This window comes from Coptis chinensis, chromosome 9 (genome assembly GCF_015680905.1).
Source record: "Coptis chinensis isolate HL-2020 chromosome 9, ASM1568090v1, whole genome shotgun sequence".
NCBI lineage: Eukaryota > Viridiplantae > Streptophyta > Magnoliopsida > Ranunculales > Ranunculaceae > Coptis > Coptis chinensis.
In genome coordinates, this window is record NC_141464.1 from 2,279,057 (window position 1) to 2,300,143 (window position 21,087).

Below are 21,087 nucleotides of genomic sequence, written 5' to 3' on the forward strand. Positions count from 1 at the left end.
TAAGGTTACATGGTGAAGAATCGTTAACAGGTTACATGAGGGGTTCCTACCACCTAACAAAAGGACTGAGCGCACTCTAACTAAATCGAAAATACACCTGATCAGGGCTCTCAATTTTGGGTACAAAAGATGGCCGTGATGCACTCCATTCCGATGCATCCATATCCAAAGTCGCCCCATGCTTTCTTTCTGCGGAATCCAAGATGAAGTTGGCTTCTCTCCAACTGTATGTTATCCTATAGGAGAGCAAGTTCTGAGTGGCTCTTTCCTATCTAGTTTTCAGTTTCCATGCAATGTCACCATTTGCAAAAGACTGAGCAACCGATTGGGAGTTTGTTTCAATCCATATTACCCTCCAGCCATGAGCGATTGCTCTCTCTGCTGCTAGTACAATCGTGATGCTTTCTGTCTCATAATTGGTGACCACCCCGAGTCCTTGTGCCAGAATTCCAAGTAAGTTGGATTGGTAATCTCTGAATGTTAAACTTGCTCCTCCTCGTCCCGGATTCCCAAGTGAACATCCATCACAGTTGATTTTAATCTCTCCTTGTTCAGGTGGATACCAGCTTACTTGTTGGATTGCATTGAACGGATTTGGCTTGCATTTGATGTCCCAAGAGTGTAGAATATCTAGATCGGCAGCAGTGTTGTACATGTGACTCTTGGTTAGATGCCTAGTAACATGAATGCCCTTCCTTACCTGGTTCCTTTTATATCCGGCACTGAAGCTGGAGTCGCTGTATCTCTGAGAATTTCGCATCTTCCAAATGGCTACTAGCATACTTAGAACTGCCGAAGTCCATAACTCTCTAATCAAAGGGCTTGCGAGCCTTTTAGCTTTGATAAGCCCCTTTATGTCTATCTCCCCTGTTGCTAATTGCGGATTCAAATGAAAATTTTGAAGAATCCATTCCCAAAGTGCTTGCGATATGGGATAGCTCCATAGCAAATGCTCGTAACTCTCCTCCTCTTCTTTGCATCCGTCACATCTGGAAACAATCGGTATGCCTTTGCTCTTCACCTTATCATCCGTCGGAATGATTCTTTGCAATATTTTCCATGCAATCCCAGCTGTTTGGGGTGCACATAGCTATTCCAGATGGTATTTCCCCACTGGACAATGACCCCCTCTCTCGACGATTGGTCGAAAAAGCGAGGAGGACACCGAATTTCCCTTCCTTATCCGGTTTCAGATTCTTCTATCCTCAGTCTCGGTACTTGGAGGAAGTAGAGAGTTAAGATCCATATCAAGACGAGCGAAGACATTGATCATACTATCAGGAAAGCTCCATTGATTGTTCACCATCAGGTCTCGGACTTTTGAAGAATGATTACTCCAGTCAAATTGCGGTTGCAGGTCCATTGCCGAGTTTGTACCAGCCCACGCATCTCTCCAGACATCTAGGGAGCTACCTGAGCCAATAGACCAGCCCATATGCCCTTTCATTTCTTCCAAAGCCCATTTCAGCCCTTTCCAAATAGATGAGCATTTGTAGCTAGCCAACCACCTGCCGTGCTTCAATTTATATTTATGCACCATATACTGTGACCACTGGTTGTCCGCCGTGGTCATTTGCCATGCCAATTTCATGAGCAGAGCAAGGTTTAACTCCTTCAGAGGTCTAAGACCTAGACCCCCTTCCGCCTTTGGCTTGCACACTTTCGCCCATTTTAGCGTGATAGTCCTACTTACTGCTGGGTTTCCGGACCAAATGAAGTTTCTGATGGCTTTTTCCCTTTCCTTTATGCTTTGTCTCGGCCATTTGTAGATTCCCATGTTGTATACTGGCATACTGTTCAGAATGGATTGTGCAAGGACCACTCTTTAACACCAAGTCCTCCATTGGACTATGCAGTACAAGCCAGCCTCAAGGAAAATAATGCAATTTTCGATCAGTTGGAGAGTGTCCCCAAATAAAAGATCTTCTAATAACTTCCATATCATCAATGATCTTGGCTGGGAGGATTGCATAAGACATGGCATGCGTCGGTAAGAAAGATAAAACTGAATTGACAAAAGTTAGTCTACCAGCTTTAGATAAAATCTTCGACTTCTAGCCCGCCAATTTATATTGGAATCGCTGCAGTAAAGGAGAAAATTTATGAATGCGGCCTCTACTAGTGAGATTAGGTATCCCCAGATATGTCGGCATGCAGCTTGTGGAAGTCATTTGGAAGGATCTTCAAAGAAAATAGACAATTCTCCGATGTAGCTTGGGATGATGAATAATCTATGATTTTCCTCTGTTGATTGTTTGGCCCGACACTCGACAATATTCTTTCAATAAGTTGTTCAAAAGATATTGCTCATTGAAACCATATTTGCCAAAGACAAAAAGATCATCTGCGTACATGAGATGTGAAACAGGCTCAGAATGCCTCCCCAGCTTGCAACCATGAATTAAACCTTCCCTTTGCATCTTCAGAAAATTTAAGGATAAAATCTCGGTGGAAAGAATGAACAGATACGGAGATAAAGGGTCTCCTTGGCGAAGACCCTATGTGGGCTTCAAAAAACCATGAGCTGTACCATTTAACAAGATAGAGTAGGACACCTTTTCAACACAAAACATGATACGATTGACCCAATCCATAGGAAAACCAAACTTGATAAGCACCATTTTAAGAAAAGGCCATTCAATTTTATCATATGCCTTCTGCATGTCAATCTTCAAAGCAAAAAATTTTGAATTCCTATTGCCACGCCCTCGAATCTTATGATAGAACTCATTTGCTAAAAGTGCATTATCATGTATACTCCTCTGGGGAAGGAAAGCAGTTTGAAACAGGCTGATGATTCTTTTAAGAATAGGTCTCAGTCGGTTTACAATGATTTTGGAAATTATCTTGTACACTACATTGGTTAAGCTGATGGGGCAAAAATGTTTAGGACATGAAGGGTTTGGTATTTTTAGAATTAGAGCAATGAAAGAATGGTTTAATTGAAGTGAAAAAGCTTCATGACTAAAGAATCTTTTTACTGCATCATAGACCAGAGACCCAACAATGTGCCAAAACTGCTGAAAGAAAATTGCATGATAACCATCCGTTTATTTGCAAATAATGTGGTTTTTGTTTGGGGAGATTGGTTTGTCAATTTTGAAAGGATGGAGTTGCTTAAGAGTAAAAAGAATCTCTACATTATCAACATGCTTCATAAGACTAGAATTGTCTTCAGGAGAGAGAGCTGGTGTCTTAATATTTAGTACTTCAGAGTTTAGGCAAGGCTCAAAAATAGTCATTATATTTGCAAAATAGTCCATTAATCGATCACCAATCTGCTTCCTCTCTGTAAGTATAATGCCCATAGGATCTCTAATCCTATGAATAAAATACTTCTGACGATGACATTTGACCATGGTGTGGAAGAATTTAGTATTTAGATCACCAAACTTGTACCACTCGGAACATGATTTCTGTCCCCAATGAGTACCCTGCTAGACAAGCAAGACATTATGTTCTTGCTTCAACCTCTGTTCTTCCGTAATCAAATCATCCACTGGGTCCGCACAAGCAATAATACTATCTTGCATGCCCTGAAGTTCCTGTTGAATATCCTTGAACCTATTTTCTAACTGTCCAAAAATGTGCTTGTTCCACCATTGTAAGTTTCGCTGACAGTGTTTCAGTTTGTTGTATAAGGTAAAGGATGGAGAGCCAACAGTATCAACATCGAAAACCAAACGAACTTGTTTTGAGCAGCCACTATCCTGTAACCACATATCAACTTTAATGATCAGAAACTTATGGTTCGAGCTAGTAGCCATTTCATGATAAACTTTGGTATTTACAAACCTCAACATCCATGCAGCATTAACCAAACTTCTATCAAGCGTTTCCCAGATTCTGTGACACCCTTTTTGTTTATTTGTCTATATAAAAGTGTTACCGATGAAGCCCAAGTCGATCAACTCACAACCAGCAACCATATCCCTAAAAGGCATAGCTTTGAAATAATTAAATGGGCGACCCCTTGCTTTTCAGCCTGATTTAAAACTTCATTAAAGTCCCCCATCACCAGCCATTTAACATCATTCTGAGGTTTCAACAAAGAGAAAACAGACCATTGTATCTTCCAAACAGAAAATTTTGGATTCCCATACACACAAGACAAAACAAAGCTTTCATTTATCCCATTCAGCATTAATTCAACCTTACAGTGAATAAACCAACTATCTGAGTTCAGCACCTCCACTGTCACAAAACTTTCCCATATTAACCACATACCACCAGCTAGACCAATACTTGGATCCACAAAATAGCCATAATCTCCTAGCCTCCTTATCATACTAGTTGCTTTATTTACATTACTACATTTAGTTTCCATTACCAAAATAACAAAAGGCCCAACAACAACAATCTTCTTTTTAAGCTCCTCCAAAGTCGAAGGCCGACCACACCCTCGACAGTTCCAACTTTTGAAATTCATGACTTGGGTTGGAGCTGTTTGCGGGCAGCTGCCTTCACCGTCTGACTTCTCTTACGCCTACCAGATAGGCACAAAGTATTTCCATTCGAAGACATGGAGTTTTCATGGTCCTCCCTGATCATGTTTAGAGGAGTTTTGCACCTCTGTTCCATTTCCCTATTGTGGCTTTCCACTGCTTCATTCTGACCTTGGACATAGGTTTCCTCAACCTCAGCCACTTTTCCTTGACTAACTTCCTATCTTTTAAGTTGATTTGGTTGTCCATAAGCACCTTCTACCTGTATAGTAAGATCAATCAAAGGAGCATTATTTTTTAGTAGAAGTTTCTACTTGTGATGCATCATAGTAAGCTTGATGGGGAAGTGTGTTGAATTGGAGTACAGGGAGTTAGGTGGTGAAAACCATTGAATAAGGGAACTAGTTTGCTATGTTAACAGGGTTGTCATTGAGCATCCATTCTCTATTGAAATGCTGACTAGTTCCCAAATTTGACTCAGGGGTGTTAATTTCCATTAGCATTGGCCATTTTCCTTTACCCTGCATACCATGAGTGTAACCACCTTCATTTGGCCCTTTCGTTGCATCATACATACCACCGTCACTAAAAGAATTCTTGATTAGAAAAGGATAATGTCCTCTAGGAGGTTCTATTTGCAAAGAAACTTGAGTTTCAAGAACAGGACGTTCAGCAATAGGTTTAGAAAAGATGCGGGTTTTGGCGTTGTAGAGTTCAAACTTCAAACTAGTTGATGTAACTTGGGGTTTAACACAGAAGTCCACATCATTGAAGTTACATGTCGCTTGAATATGTCATATGAAGCAGCACCTGAAGCAGAAAATAGGTAGAAACTCATAAGCAAACTGAATCCATTCTATCCCATTTATTGGTTCAGGTAGTTTGAAACCAGGTGGAATGGGGTCCTTAATATTCATCAAAACTTTGACTCTTGTCATTTCAGCAAAATCATTATGTTTTAGATACAATTCCAAGTGCAGCAGCTGAGTAGGTCCAAAACAACCGGATTCAATTAAGTTGTTCTCAACTATTTCCCTATCTTGAAAAATCTCAGGAAAATGTAATAGTTGGACCCATATGAAGAACTTGTTGAAATCAAGTTGTTTGCTTTCCTTCGTATCCATCCATGGAACAATCTGTAGGATATGCAGCGACACAATCCAAGGTTGTCGTTTGATGATAAGTTCAAGTTGGTGTTGATTCTCCATCTAGACTTAAAAGATTTTGGTTTTATAGAACTCCATCTTAACTATCTTGAAAGGTGCCCACAATTTGTCCAATCTAGCTCGCAGATTTCCAGCTACTATTTTACCATCTAAAACTCGAATAAAAATGCTAAGCTTATTGTGCTCCAATAGTTTTGCTTTCATGAGATCTAAATAAGCAATAGTACGGGCTGATTTATACGACAGGCGAACTTTGTGAGCGAAATCAGCAGAAAGATTTTCAATATTGTTTGAATGGGCTTGATTAAGGGTGGGTTTATCTTTGGAACTGGCCATGGAGATTGTGATAGATATAGCGTTTTTGGTTTTAGGATGATGACGAAACAGTGAAGGTGGTTTTAAATAGGCCTTCCAATGCCTTCTCATCTTCCTTCTCTAGCTCGCATGATAGTATCTCATCATGCAACTATCTCATAACCCAGTCTGCAAGGAAAGAATCCACCAATATCTTAGAGTTCCAATACAAACCAACATCGATAAACAACCTTCTTCGCCATCTTGCTTTGCTCGTGCCTTGATAGGCTAATCATGATTAGCTGCAATCCCATTAGTTTATTCTAGATACAATGAAAACACAAACCACTTGTTTAAAACAATAAGTACTACCTATCGCATCTTTAAAATCGAGTCCCAAGACACGTAAACAAAAAACTAGCTGACTCTCTGGGATGGATCTGGCTTAATTGTTTGGATATAAGTCCGTGAGCAGAAAAAGCAACATGGAATTATAGAGAGGTGGAGAGATGAGAATTTGTTTGTGATCGGCTACTTGGTAGACCTTTGGAGTTTGAGCGACAATGATACAAATTGATTGTGCTATAGAAACTGTATGGTTTTTTATCGCAAACAATTAAATTGGTTTGATTGGTAAATTATTGAAATGGGTTGATGGATTGATCTACTATCTAACTGTTGGGTTATAACAGAGCTTAGAAGTGACCGATCAAATTTTTATTAAAAGGTATTAAACTACTCAAAATCGACGGCAGTATGATAAAAGGAAGGTAGTTGTTATCAATATGAAAAGGGGATTCAGGGATCAGTAATTACATAGAAAAGATACTAGTAAAAGAAGGAGAACGATAATAGGGAGCTCGTATAGAGAAAGATTGATTTTGCAGAAAAAGGAGTGAACGACACTATTTGAAATCGATTCAGCTTGGTCAGTTGAGTTGTACTTAGCTTGATTGGCAAAGGTGGCTGTATCAGCCTAATTCATGACTATCAAGGTGACATGTCTCCTGGACCAAGGCAGCATAAGATAGGAGGGAGAGGGATCATAGGAGCCAGTCTGCGAAACACTAAACGAACGTGGAATCCGGAGGGGCATAGGGGCCAGGAGGGTTTCAGTGACTAAAAAAGAGGCAGAATAGTGAAGCAGGAGACGGGAGCATTGTAGCAAGGCCACGATATCTAAAGCGACAGGTGGACAAGTAGCGATCGTGGGATGAAAAAGAAGATCATGGGAAAGGAGAGCGGTTAGAGGATACAAAAGACAGAGAGGTTAGAAGAGAGGAGGAGAAAAAGAGAAAAAGAAAAAGCGAGGAGAGAGAGAAGAGGGTGTAAATTTGGTTAACACATTTGGCGCCGTATGTGGGGAACAAGGAAACCTTCGATCAAGTGATAAGAAGGGAAAGTTATAGGATGGCAACAATAGCTAAGAAAGGAAGAGGGAGACCCAAAAAGGTGAGGGTGGAGGGTGTTGGAGAAGAAACCGTGAGTGTGGAAAGGCAAGAGATGGAAGAGGAAGTCCAAGATGTAGCGGCGGAAGCAACCAGACTCTTGCAGGAGGAGATAGTGAGGCTGAGAAATGAGAATGATTGTTTGAGAAGAGAAAGAGAAACCACACAAGGAGAGGAGGAGATAGGAAAGCCAGAAAATAGTAAGGTGGAAGGCCAGTATGAAAAAGCACTTCAGGGACCAAGAGGTGATCTGGGGGAAGGTATCACATTGGAGGTGGTCCAAGCAATGATTGAAAAAGGACAGACAAGCAAATCGTGTGGCAGAAAGGGAGAGTCAAGTGGCGGCGAAGAAAGTGGTGGTAGGGCTTAATCAGAATCCGCTAGCAGATTCTGTCGGGAACTCTGAGGTACCTAAGAGGTTCACGTAACCAAGGTTTGAGAGATACGCGGGAAAGGCAATCCTGCGGACCATTTGCACCATTTTAGGAAGCAGATGCCGCTGTGGCAAGAGAACAAATATGATGGATTCCGCTGCATGATGTTTCCCACCAGCCTGGAAGGGGGAGCTTCGGACTGGTATTATCGGTTAACGTCGCGAAGTATAAGTAAGTTCGAGGAGTTGGAACAGGCATTCGTGGACCATTTCATTCATCAGAAAAGGAGGGTAGTTGATATCGAGGATCTCTTTAATGTCAAACAAAGATCCGCCGAGACGCTTAGGGAATTTTTGTGTAGATTCAAGGAAGAGACGCTTAGGGTGGAAAATCTAGATGAGCACACTGCAATCATAGCTTTCCAGCATGGGCTGAAACAGGGAACTAGAGTCCATGAATCTGTATCCAAAATAGAAGTCACTACGTTACATGCATTGTATCTGAAGGTCGAGAAGTACATACGCTATGAGGACGTGTTGCAAAGAAATGCCAAGGAACCTAGGAAGGCAGAGAAATCAGTATAGAGTGTAGGACAAGATGGCCGAAAGGACAGAGGCAAGGATGCAATAAGAGAGGGGGGATATTATAGGGAAGAGACACACAAAGCCGAGAAAGGCAGAGACCAAGTTAGGAGGGACAGTCGAGAAAGAAAACCATACCGCGACATAGAGTCTACACCTTTGAACAAACTTTTGGAAGAAATCTTGCCGCTAATAAAAGGGATGTAGTACTACGAAGGTCCGTGAAGCATGCCTAAGGAATTAGAAGGGAAGCCGTTTTGCGCATATCACCAAATCAGAAATCACAAAACCAATGAGTGTTTCGCGTTGCAATGGCTGGTTGAGAGAATGATAGAAAAAGGGTTGCTAAGGGAGTTTATCAAGGAGGTACACCTAGTCGAAAGAGCATCGGCAGTGGCCAGGATCCTAGGTACAATCAATGTCATCTTTAGTGGAGAAACATTGGGGAGGAATGCTCACAGGGACAAAGTAAGAAGGACCGCCAGCTTATAGCAAATAAATGAGGTTTTGAGTGCTCCACGACCAGTTCCAAGGGCCGCTATGGGAGACGGGAGGATAAAGTTCACCCCAAAGGATCTGGAAGCAGTAGTCTCGCCTTACGAAGATGCATTGGTGATCAAAATAGCAGTGGGTAAGTACATGGTGAAGAAGGTATTGATAAACTGTGGAAGTTCAGTAGATTTGTTGTTTAGGGGCACAATGGAGGAAATGTGCATCGAAAAGAAGCAGATGAAGCCCCCTCAGACTAATTTCTTTGGATTCAACGGCAGCATGACAGAGCCCATAGGAGAGTTGGTGCTACCCGTGACTGTGAGACCGGTGACTGTGTTCACTCGTTTCATGGTAGTAGACACCACCTCGCAGTACAATGCGATCTTGGGAAGAAGATGGATTCACGATATGAAGGCGATTTCATCCACTTACTATCAAGTGATCCGCTTTCCAACTAATGGGGGAATGTACGAGATAAGAGGGGACCAGGTCGTGGCTCAAAACATTCACCAGGTGGTGGTTAGAGAATTGGTCCGCGCACCAGAGAAGGGAATGCAAGTGGAGGGCGAGCCCCTGGCATAGCAACTACAATCTGTGATCTCAGTCGAAGAGTTACTTGTGGGGGGAAAGACAATGGATGAGATTGAGACTGTGAACGTAGGTAGCGAGGAAGAAGAGAAATTTATATCTGTTAGAGCTGAGTTACCAGAGGGTTAGAAGGCAAAGTTGATTGCCTTGTTAATAGAGAACAGTGACATTTTTGAGTGGTCAATTGAGGATCTGGTAGGATTAGATCCGGAGTTTGCGTGTCATAGGCTGCATATGAGAGAGGGTGCCAAACCCGTCATGCAAAAGATGAGAGGGGTAAGGCCGCAGTATGCGCAAGGAATAAGAGAGGAGGTACAGAGGTTGAAAGCAGCCAGAATAATTTGCGAATGCAAGTTTACAGAATGGCTCTCAAACATAGTTACAGTGCCCAAGAAAAATGGGAAAGTGAGAATGTGTGTCGATTTCATAGATGTCAACCATAAGTGCCCGAAGGATTGCTACCCAATGTCGTGGATAGATGAGTTGGTAGACCGAACGGCCAAGTTTAAGTTTTTCTCATTCGTGGATGCCTCAATAGGGTACAATCAAGTGGAAATGTACGGGCTAGACCAGGAAAAGACTGTGTTTATAGTAGAAGGAGGAGTGTACTGTTATACCCGAATGCCTTCTGGACTAAAGAATACCGGGACAATGTTTCAGAGAATATAGGAGAAGATGTTTGAGAGCAAAATCAGAAGGGGAATGGAAATCTACATAAATGATATGGTAGAAAAGAGCATGACCGAGGAAGAACATCTTGAGGGATTGAGGGAAACATTTTCGATACTACGGAAACACAAGCTAATGCTGAACCCTGAAAAGTACACATTTGGGGTGACATCTGGAAAGTTTTTGGGTTACATCGTCACATACCACAAAATAAAAGCAAACCCAGACCAGATCAGGGCGTTGTTGGAAATGCAGTCACCACAGAATGTGAAGGAAGTTCAGAGGTTAGCGGGAAGAATCGCGGCTCTCAATAGGTTCATTTCAAAATCCTCAGACAAGTGTAGACCATTGTACCTACTCTTAAGGAAGACAGCTGACTTTCAGTGGACCAAGGCATGCGAGAGAGCTTTCTAAGAGTTGAAGGTTTATTTAGGAAAGGCCCCGATCCTGTCGCGACTGGGGCAAGGGGAAAAGTTGCATCTATACTTGGAGGTGTCAAAATACGCAATCATCTCGGTGTTGATAAGGGTGGTGGATAAGGCAGAGAGGCCGGTGTACTTTAAGAGTAAAACCATGCTAGATGCAGAAACCAGATACAGCAGGATTGAGAAATTTGCATTGGCCTTGGTGTTCTCAGTGTTGAAATTGAAACCTTACTTCGATGCTCACTCAGTGGTCGTGGTGACAAACTTGCCACTCAAACAGGCCTTGAAGGCTGACAAATCTAGGAGAATGTTGAAATGGGCAGTGGCGCTGAGTGCGTATGACATTGAGTACCAGATCAGGACGGTGAAACGACACAAGCTATGGCAGAGTTCCCCGCCGAGGACCCTACTTGGGGGGAAGAGATGATTATGGAACGAGAGGGAGACGCCAGCCATGACCCTTTAGACCCTTGGGATATGAGGAACGGATGGAGGGTTTTTGCAGATGGGTCTGCTACTGATATAGGGAATGGAATCAGAGTGGTATTAGTTATGCTAGAGAATAATCGTCTAGGGTTGTCGATGAAGTTGGGGTTCGCGGCTTCGAACAATGAATCAGAGTATGAAGTGGTGATAGCTGGGTTGGAATTGGCCGCCAACCTGGGTATGAGAGAACTAATAGTTTATTCTGATTCCAACTTAATGATATGTCAAATGAATAGAGAATTTGCTGCCCGATGCCCCATGATGGCGAAGTATCTGGAAGTATTACAGATAAAGGCTAGCAAGTTTGTTAAGATCAGATTCGCTCACCTAGGCCGCGGAGAAAATAGATATACTGACGCATTGGCATATGTTGTTACGGTTCTTCTTGGGTCCGAAAGCTGATCAATTAAGGTAAGGGTGCTGAGCAAGCCAAGTACCTCCGAGAATGAAGGGGTTTGGGCTGCCACTGAGGAAGAGCCAAGGTGGATAAAACCCATAAAGAATTTTTTGTTAGGGATAAAGATCGAGGACAAACGAGAAAGAAGGAGAATGGAACAGGTATCCTAAAGATACACTTTGCTGGATGGGGACCTGTATAGACGAAACATCAGCGGACCATTGTTGAAATGTTTGGGGTCCCAGCAGGCGCAAGAGGTCTTCAGGGAGATTCATGAGGGGGACTGTGGGAGCTAATAAGAGCCCAAAACTATAGTTTTAACCCCTTAACAATATTACTTTTAGACCAATTATATGATTAATAAGTAAGAGTTATTACTGTTATCGTGTTCTTATTTTTTCAGGCAATGGAGTCGAATTTGTGCAGAAATGCGCCAATTTTGCGAGATAAAGGAGCAAGGGTTGGTTGCTAAGAAGTCTATGATAAAAGGCCAAGATTCAAGGAGAAAAAACCTTTTTAATGCCCGGTCAAAGTCAACGCGAGCAGAAACAACGCACAAAAGTCAGTAGAACTTCCGAAGGCCATATCTTTGGACTCAGACCTCGGAATTGGGCTTACCTTATGTCAAAACAACCGGCTTGGAAAGAGATTTCCAATTGGTCTAAGCCTTGACCCAATTAGAGGAGCAAAAGTGGATGAAAAGGCTGTGGAAGTCAAATCCAGCTGAAAACCCCGTTGTGGCTGAAGTAATGAGGTTTTGGGCTCGATTTTCTAGCCCAAAACATGGCTCCTTAGCCTATGCACGAATTTGTGGATCTTGTCTCCTTGATATAGGAGAAAAAGACTTATCTCCTTAGCCCCGCGCCCTCTTCTAAACACCCCGATTTCCATAGGTTAGTACAAACTTCCATTTCTTCAAGTTATTCAGTATTTCTAACTTGTTAAATACACTGAGCTAGCGTATACAAGACGCTATTCATATGCAAAGCAAGGAGGCATTCAGGTACTTCTTTCTTCCACTCCTCGAATCTTCTGTCAGAGGAGTTCTTATACTAGCATATCAGGATTGTTTTGAGTATTGTCCTGTTTCTTTAAGATTGGACTTAGCCTTGCATGAGATTAAGGTCATGTCAAAGAAAAACGCCTAACGTAACCAAATGTCAACGTCAACACACACGCCTATCTAGTATACCACTCACTACACTTCTATCTGGTATATCACACACTACACCTGATATAATGGCTGAAGAAAGAGAGTCTCATCTCTCTGACTTTTACAAAGCCTTGAATGATAGCCCAAAATCTTGCATCGTTCTTGCAAACCAAGTGGGAGATTTCCGAATCCCACCAAATATATTTAATTTGTTACCCGTTTTTCATAGGTTAGACCATGAAAAACCTTATCAGCATATGCGTAGGATTGAACAAGTCCTTACCACATTCCATCACCCTACGGTTGGTGCGGAACAAATTAAATTGAGGGTGTTTCCTTTCACCATAGCCGACAAGGCGGCGTATTGGTTAACTGCCCAAGCGCCTAATTCTGTGGACTCATAGGCCAAACTTGTTCAACTATTTATGGAACATTTTTACCCACCACTGAAGACAGATGAAATGCTTTCCAAGATTCATTTTTTCCGATAGAATCCTCATGAATCCTTTTAGAGGCTTGGAATCGTTTCACTGACCTTCTTATAGAGTGTCCACATTATAACCTTGCGAACGACACGTTAGTTCGTGCCTTTTTCAAGGGACTGTTACACCACCATAAAGAGGTCCTTGACATAATGAATAGGGGTAGTTTCCTCAGTAAAGGAGCCTCAGAGGCTTATAAGTTTTTAGAAGATCAAACAAAGCGTAATAATAACTGGGGGGTAGTGACGATATCCCCCACTCCGCTAGTTCTTCAACAGTTAAGGCCGCCGGTATGTTTGAGATTAAACCCGATCCTGAGCTTAAAACTTTAATCGAATCTCTAACTAGAAAGGTAGAAGCTATTTCTATTCAACAAAAGCCTATCCCCGTCATGAATGTCAACTCCAATCCATGTAATTTATGTTTGAGTCCTGAGCATCCCAACTCCTATTGTCCTCTCGCCTATGAACAACAAACATCACAACTAGATAATATTTGCTCAATTAATAGCTATCATATTCCTAATGCCCCTTAGAGACAATATCCCAATTTCAGTTGGAGAAATAATCAATAAGTTACACCTCCAGGGTATAATAATCAAAATATTAGGCCAGCAAACAATACAACCAAACTCTACCACGACAAGGACAAGGACAAGGTCAGGGGAATTATAATAATTATAACAATAATAATTATAATGCTAATAGAGGTATCGTCCGGTTAATCATAACTATCACAACCCACCTGTTAATAATCAACGTGACATAGTTCCTGTCACACAACCTGTAACAAACAGTCCTCCACAACCGGATTGTTTCAACGCCTTTATGCAAACCCAATAACAGATTTTACAATCCATCAAACTTTTCTTGTAGCAATTAACCCAAGAGAAAATACAACCCAAAGGTGTGTTTCTAGGTCAAGCGATACCTAACCCTAAAACAACAAACACAGCCTTTGAGATAAACGGTAATACTAGTAAGGAAAGTGCAAACGTAGGTGAGCTAAATGCCATCACCACTCTCCATTCTGGCAGAGTTATTGATAACGCCATAACTATGCCTGTAGTTACCCCACCAGTAGTCCCTACACCGAATATTGAACTAGATACCGAAATAGAAACTGAAGATCCTACCCCTGTAGAGGTACCAGTTAAACCACAAACTAAGAAATAGAAAGCCAAGGTTAGACATCCTGTTGATCCATACGCTAAATATAAAGAGAAACCACTATTTCCCCAGAGATTAACATTGTTAAATAAGGATACAAATTTCGATGAGACTAGGGAAGTTTTCAAAAATCTAATGATAAACCTACCCTTTTTTTAAGCGATTAAAAAGTTACCTCACCATGCTATGTTTCTTAAAGAGTTGTGCACTACTAGGCGTAAGACAAATATTCCTAAATACGCCTTTTTAACTGAACAGTTTCCAACTTTATCCGAACATAATGGAATTGTTAAGTACAAGGACCCTGGTCGTCCTACTGTACAATGCACCTTAGGAGATTCCCACACGACGACCTCTTTATTAGACTTAGGGGCGAGTGTTAACTTACTCCCGTATTATCTATACAAACAAATAGGTCTACAGGAGATGCAGCCTGCTAAAATGACGTTTCAATTAGCGGATAGGTCTATTAAGTATCCTAAGGGTGTGGTTGAAAATATGATTGTTAAGGTTCAAGATTTCTACTATCCTGCTGATTTTGTTATCCTCGATACAGAAGTCGCTAACGACTCTGTTCCGATCATCTTAGGGCGTTCCTTCTTGGCAACTGCCAACGCGCTTATAAATTGTCACGATGGTTCGATGTCCATGTCCTTTGGTCATCTTTCTGTTGAAGTAAATATTTTTAAAACGACGAAACAGTTCCCAAATACGACTGTCAATGGAGAGGTTAGCATGATCAAGAGCTTAGCTCAAGATTATTTCGACAACACGTTTCATGATAATCAGATGCACCAATTTCTTTCCTTCAGAAGTTCAAACATTGACACCATGACAGAAGAATAATTTTTCACTCAATATCCCAGTGATTCTTCTAATTCACCTATTGAAGAATGTCTTGCATATCTAAAAACTTCTAATGATATAGACCTGAGAGCTCTAGCTGAACACCATTCACCCACTTCACATTATCTTGTCACTCATTCACCTTCCATCGATGTTCCCTACCCTCCACCTTTTCAAAGAAACTTTGAGTTTGCACTTGACCCTCTCGTTTCTCCTGTGCTTCATGATTTTCTAAATTCTCATAGTACGAAATTACTACCTACAGAGCCACCAAGTACTTTCATTTTTCAGTTGTGTGATTATACCAACCCACTCCACCAATGAATGTTATGATAAAACCACTCTCTCATTTCTTCCATTTTTTATTTCTACAATTCATCCATATCTACCATATCTTCCACAACCATCTATTTTCTCACAATCTTTCACTTGCCCACCCTTTCGTTGGAAAATCAAGAAGACTTTGCATGCTAGGCTAGATTCTAGATTCATCAGTATTCTCTCTCATTCTGTTATGCCACGTCATGGGAAATCATGGTGCTTGATAGTGTTTGCATGTGTTTTATCTGAAAATTATTTATGGCAAGATCTACAACTATTTCGATTGTTGATATATGGCAAACTGCAGGGTATGTATATATATCTAGTTATTTGTTAAAGTCTCGAGTGTCTGACTATAAACGTCTTATTTTATTCTTGATGTACTTCCTTTCAATTCCATATATGGGTAAGTGCACTATTCAGGTAACCGGGGCCTCCCTATAGAGTGTGTGGCTGTAAGTACCAGATCCTAAGTCCACGTTTAACGTAATTCACATTTTCCACTTTCACATGTTTTCTCAATTTTTGAGTCATGTTTATCTATGGAGTGACTTACGTCCTTACTGTTTATTTTTTTCTTTATATTAATCCGTATTCATAAAAAGTAAAAAATGTCAAAACCATAAAAATAGTAATCTAGCAAGTCTCGGGAATCTGACTTTAAAAGGCCCACGTTTAAAACAAATTTTCTAAACTTTGTTCTAAAAAATTTGTTTCGGGGTGGGGTGTTGGTTTTTCCATCCTTGATTGTTCAACTTTCCATTTTTGTTGCTTATGCCGTTTAATCGTATTTTGATTCGGGTTGACATTATCTATGAATTTAAATTTCATTTGTTCACATAACTTACGTCATTCACGCGCTTCAAGGCATTTTCCACCTTTTTATATGTCAACCACGGTTAGAATAGAGTGTTTTATAGATCATTGGATTGGAAATTCTCTCCTGATCGTTTTCATATCTCATTTGCAAAAATCGGACCGGTTCCGAGTGGAAATTCTAGAACGCATGCTATCCATAGGGGGTTCTTCCTAAGAAGAGTCTGTGAGGCATGAGTGTCGTTGCCGAAGGACGGATGGCTCAGGCCCATCTTCATCTCATGGCTAGTAGTTTAGGAAATTTGTTGTTTTAATGTTGTTTTTAGTATTTTTAGTAGATTGGATGTTAAGTTGTTAAATTCAGTAGTTAAATTTAAATTTTGTAGTTAATTGTTATTTGAATTTTTATTTTTATTTAAATTGGGTCTAAGCATGTGATGATTTTTGCGTAAATCCCACCTTCCCGAATTGTTTGGGGGTGGTATTATTATTTTTAGCATTGCTTTTATCTGATCCACCATTTTAGAAGTTATTTTGCAATAAGTTGGTTGAGAATGTTGCCAATATTGGGTTGGCTAGGATTAGATATTGTGGTAGGATGAAATTTCAATGAGTTAGGAAGTTGTTATTCTAAATTCAATCTAAAAGATATTAGGTTTGTTTTGGAATAATGAATCTGGGTTGTTTCCATTTTAGGTTTTGGAAATATTTTGTTTCCGGCAATTGCCTTAAAATTTTTTGACATCTTGTTGATTCGTTTTAGAAACTAAAACCCTATATATACTTGATTTATTCTACACTCAGAACCCACACATCTTACTTGCATCTCTCACCTTGAACCTCTAAATTTTTCCTTTTGTTTTTCACTTCATCCTGCTCAGAGTACACGGAGGTCTGGAAATCAGTCAAGGCACGAGCGCACCTTGTGCCCAACCAAGGCCAGTTTAGAGTGCACCCCGCGCTATGTTGTCTGGAAATCAGTCAAGGCACGAGCGCATCCTGCGCCCTACCAAGGCAAATTCAGAGAGCACCCCGCGCCCTGACCTTCTCAACCACTTTAATTTTCTGATTTTTTGTCAGGTTTTCCAGGGTTGTTTTAAACATTTCGTGAGAGTATTTATTGTGATGACATCTCCTACAGTCATACCTGAGCAGTCTTTCGAAGACTTGTTAGGAAGTGAGACCTATGGAGGATCGTTCCGCGAGAGGATCGTGCAGTTAGGCTGGTGGCATCTACTGGTAAGCAGTGACGACTCGTATTCACCTCAGCTTACTGCATATTTCTACAATAATGTTAATTTCTTTTGTCAACCTGATGGAGAACAAAAACTCTCCGTTGTAGTTGATGACACACCACTAGAATTCAGTAAGTCTTTGGTAATGTTGGTTTCAGGATTGCCTTTGCCTGATCCTACAAACATGTGGGGATATATGACTGATAATGCATACCTCTACGACTATGCGTATTTCCACGAGTATTATGAGGGAGGGGGGTTTCTGTAATGGACCAAGGGCGATATAACATAGCCCTTAGTAGCATGTCCCTGAATGTAGGCACCACCATGTTATTCATCCTGATGAATATTTTAGGGGAGTGGCAGTTTACTTCTGCAAATAGTACCGCTGGTGACATTTTCCTTGCTTTAGCTGAGGGACGTCGCCATATGACATTCCCAAAGTTTTAGTGGCTAGTCTAAAGAGAGCCTATAACATGAGGCATAAGTATCTTCTGATGCCTATTTTGGTTTGCCGCATCATGCACGGTTGTTTACCTGTATTCTGTACCCAGTTCACGAATTGGGTTAGGGTTGAAATCATGAGACCCACCAATTGTGTGGTTCGTTCATTTCAAGTTATGACTTGGCCGGGATGGCAGGTGCAACCTCATTTGGTTGCTCCTTACACCCCGTCAAACCGAGTAACACTTGACAGGGTAGCACGGGTTGATGATACACGGCGAAGGGCTTGGCAAGTTATCATAACATGGTAGGACACAAAAGAACCTTGGTCCTATGAAGAGGAGGATGATAACGCTTAAACGCTGGAGATAAGTTTTTTTTAGTTTCAAATAGTGTCTGCTTATGTCCCAAGCAATTTAATTCTTGTTATCCCCATAATGGGTGGAACTCATATAGAGTTGCGTCTATTTTTCTTTATCTATATTAGTATGTTTTAACTTTGTTTTGAAGATGCTCTAAATTTTCACGCGTTTCAATGGTAACTCTTATCCTCCTTAATTCTTTACTTTGAGGACAAAGCATGTTTTTATTTGGGGTGGCATAGAAACACGCGTAAATTAAGGCACCTGTTAGGATATAGATATGTATAATATGCACTTGTTTTCTAGTAAAATTTTAAATATATATATATATATATATATATATATATATAAAATGTTATGCTACACACTTAGGAATATTGGTATTATTTTTTTTCTCTATGTTCTTAAAAATCTAGAAGTTTCTCGTTAGCTTTTGCGTTAGAATAGTTTTTAGAAACTTAGGTTAATATGTAGGTAATAATCTTTGTATCTTTCTATAAATAGATTGCATGAGTATCTATGATTGTTGGCAGTAAGTTTCTGAAATCTAGGCTAGAGTACTTATTCTACAAATCCTGTGAGAATATAGCCTAAAACCTTATATGAGTGAAACATTTGAGAAATGACACAAGGGAGAAGTAAATTCCGGATAGAGAAATCACACGTCCACTTGCTCGATCACTATACCATATCCTATGCGAGAATTTAGGCTTTCTTTGGATCGATATAGCCAAAAATTCAAACCTTAGGAAATTATTTTCCGCTAGTTGCCCCTCTGAGCCTTTCTTTAGCCTTTCATGAACCGCAAATCCTTTACCCATTTACGAAACAAAATAAAAATAAAAATCAGCCTACCCACTCTTTGAGTGAGTCTGAGAATAGAGATGAAGAATAGAAAAGAGAAAGACCTTTGAAATCAAGAATTTGTTAGTCGCTTCAAATAAGAAAAGAAAGTTTCCATACAAAAAAAAAATAAAATAAAATAAAAAAAGAAAATAAAGAGATAGAACTCCAAAAACAGAATCAAAGGAGTCAAAAGCCAAAGGAAAAAAAAAAATGGCTAAGGATGGAAACAAAGTGTAGAAGCAAAAGTAAAGAACAAGGTTTTCTCTAGTTACATAATATGAAAACTCTGTTATCTCAGACTGGTTCTTTTTGAATATCCATTTCCTTCATTCTTAAACCATCACCTAATCCCCGCAATACCTAATAAAGACCTCTAGCTCAATTAGGAATATGTTAGTGTGATAGTAAGTGGCAGATGTGTTTGATCGACTTCGGCTTTCTTGTGTGTCATTAAGATTGTAAGGTAAAGTGTGCCCACTACACACTGGAGTAGCGAAACTTGAGCGGGAAAATCAGAGTGTTTTTGTCTTGACATTTATGTAAGGACCTACTTAAGGACGTTATTCCAAGATTTCAAAAACGAACATGTTAGTGCATTTCATAGTATTACTCATTGTATATATGTTTATTCATAGATGATTGATTATTATGCATATATTAGCTTAGGTTTCAACTTGATTATTTTGTATTCATTGCTAGTGAGATGTATAGATAATTGAGACATAAATAAGGAAACAATAGTTTTATTTCTTAGTCATTGTAGTATAGATAAAGTTTGTGAGTACCTTCACTGGAAAACTCTCACGAGGCTATAACTCGTCCACTAGGGAGTTCCTAGTGGTTTAAGGCCTTGTTACATATGGTCAATGCAATCGCACTCGGCGAAACGAGATTAGTTAGAACTCCATATTTGGTCACTTATTCTAATTTCTCATATTTTCTTGAGGACAAGCAAAATGCTGTTTGGGGGTGGTTTTATAAGAGCCCAAAACTGTAGTTTTAACCCCCTAACAATAATACTTTTAGACCAATTATGCGAGTAATAAATAAGAGTTAATACTGATTACGTGCTTTTATGTATTTCAGGCATTAGAGTCAATTATGTGCAGAAATGTGTCACTTTTGCGAGATAAAGGAGCAAGGGTTGGTTGTTAAGAAGTTATGTGATTAAAGGCCAAGATTCAAGGAGAAAAAGCCTTTTTAAAACCCGGTCAAAGCTGAAAAGTCAAAGTCAACGCGGGCAGAAACAGCGCATAAAAGTCAACAGAACTTTCGAAGGTCGTATCTTTGGACTCAGACCTCAGAATTGGGATTACCTTATGTCAAAACGACCAGATTGGAAAGAGTTTTCTAATGGTCCAAGCCTTAACCCAATTTGAGGAGCAGAAGTGGACGAAAAGGCTATAGAAGTCAAATCCGACTGAAAACCCCGTTGTGGACTGAAGTAATAAGATTTTGGGCTCGATTTTCTGGCCCAAAACATGGCTTCTCAGGCCATGCACGAATTTGTGGATCTTGTCTGCTCTATATGGGAGACAAAGACTTAGCTCTTAAGCATCTTAGTTTTTACTTTGCAATTATCCAATAACTTAGTTTAGATCTAGTTTTTTCATAAAAATAGAATTAGTTTTAGAACAAAGAATGAATATTATTTAGAATCAAATTTAGTTTTATAATAAATTATTAGTTTTTCATTTCAATTTAGTTTATTGATTCAATTCTTATTTAGCTTTCGTTATCTTAAGTTCATAATTAGTTTGTCTTAATTTGATAATTAGTTAATCATAATCTTAGTTCTAAATTAGTTTTAAATCCTATTTTAATTCATTTTGAATCTTAGACTATTGTTAAATTAGATTTATAAGTTTAATCATTTATTCAATAATGGGTTGTTCTAGTTGTTCTCGTTTTAGAAATGATAGTATAATGATTCAAGGCAAAAACCTCCATTAGAGGGGTTCGAAGAAACCTTGATGAAAACTTGATTGTTGTTAGTATAGAATAGTTCGTAATATTCTATTTCATTCTAGAAAGTAATTAGTTCACCA

General features: G+C 39.9%; 2 protein-coding genes across 2 annotated transcripts; one reads left to right on the plus strand and one right to left on the minus strand.

The window, feature by feature from the left end:
• Positions 1–268: 268 nt before the first annotated feature.
• On the minus strand, positions 269–760 carry LOC147474381 (uncharacterized). Its single transcript, XM_086583619.1, has one exon. The coding sequence runs from the start codon at positions 758–760 to the stop codon at positions 269–271; it is 492 nt and encodes a 163-aa protein (XP_086439745.1).
• An 8,088-nt stretch (positions 761–8,848) lies between these two features.
• On the plus strand, positions 8,849–9,382 carry LOC147474382 (uncharacterized). The gene has a single exon (XM_086583622.1). It carries the CDS (start codon positions 8,849–8,851, stop codon positions 9,380–9,382), a length of 534 nt encoding a protein of 177 aa, XP_086439748.1.
• Positions 9,383–21,087: the final 11,705 nt, after the last annotated feature.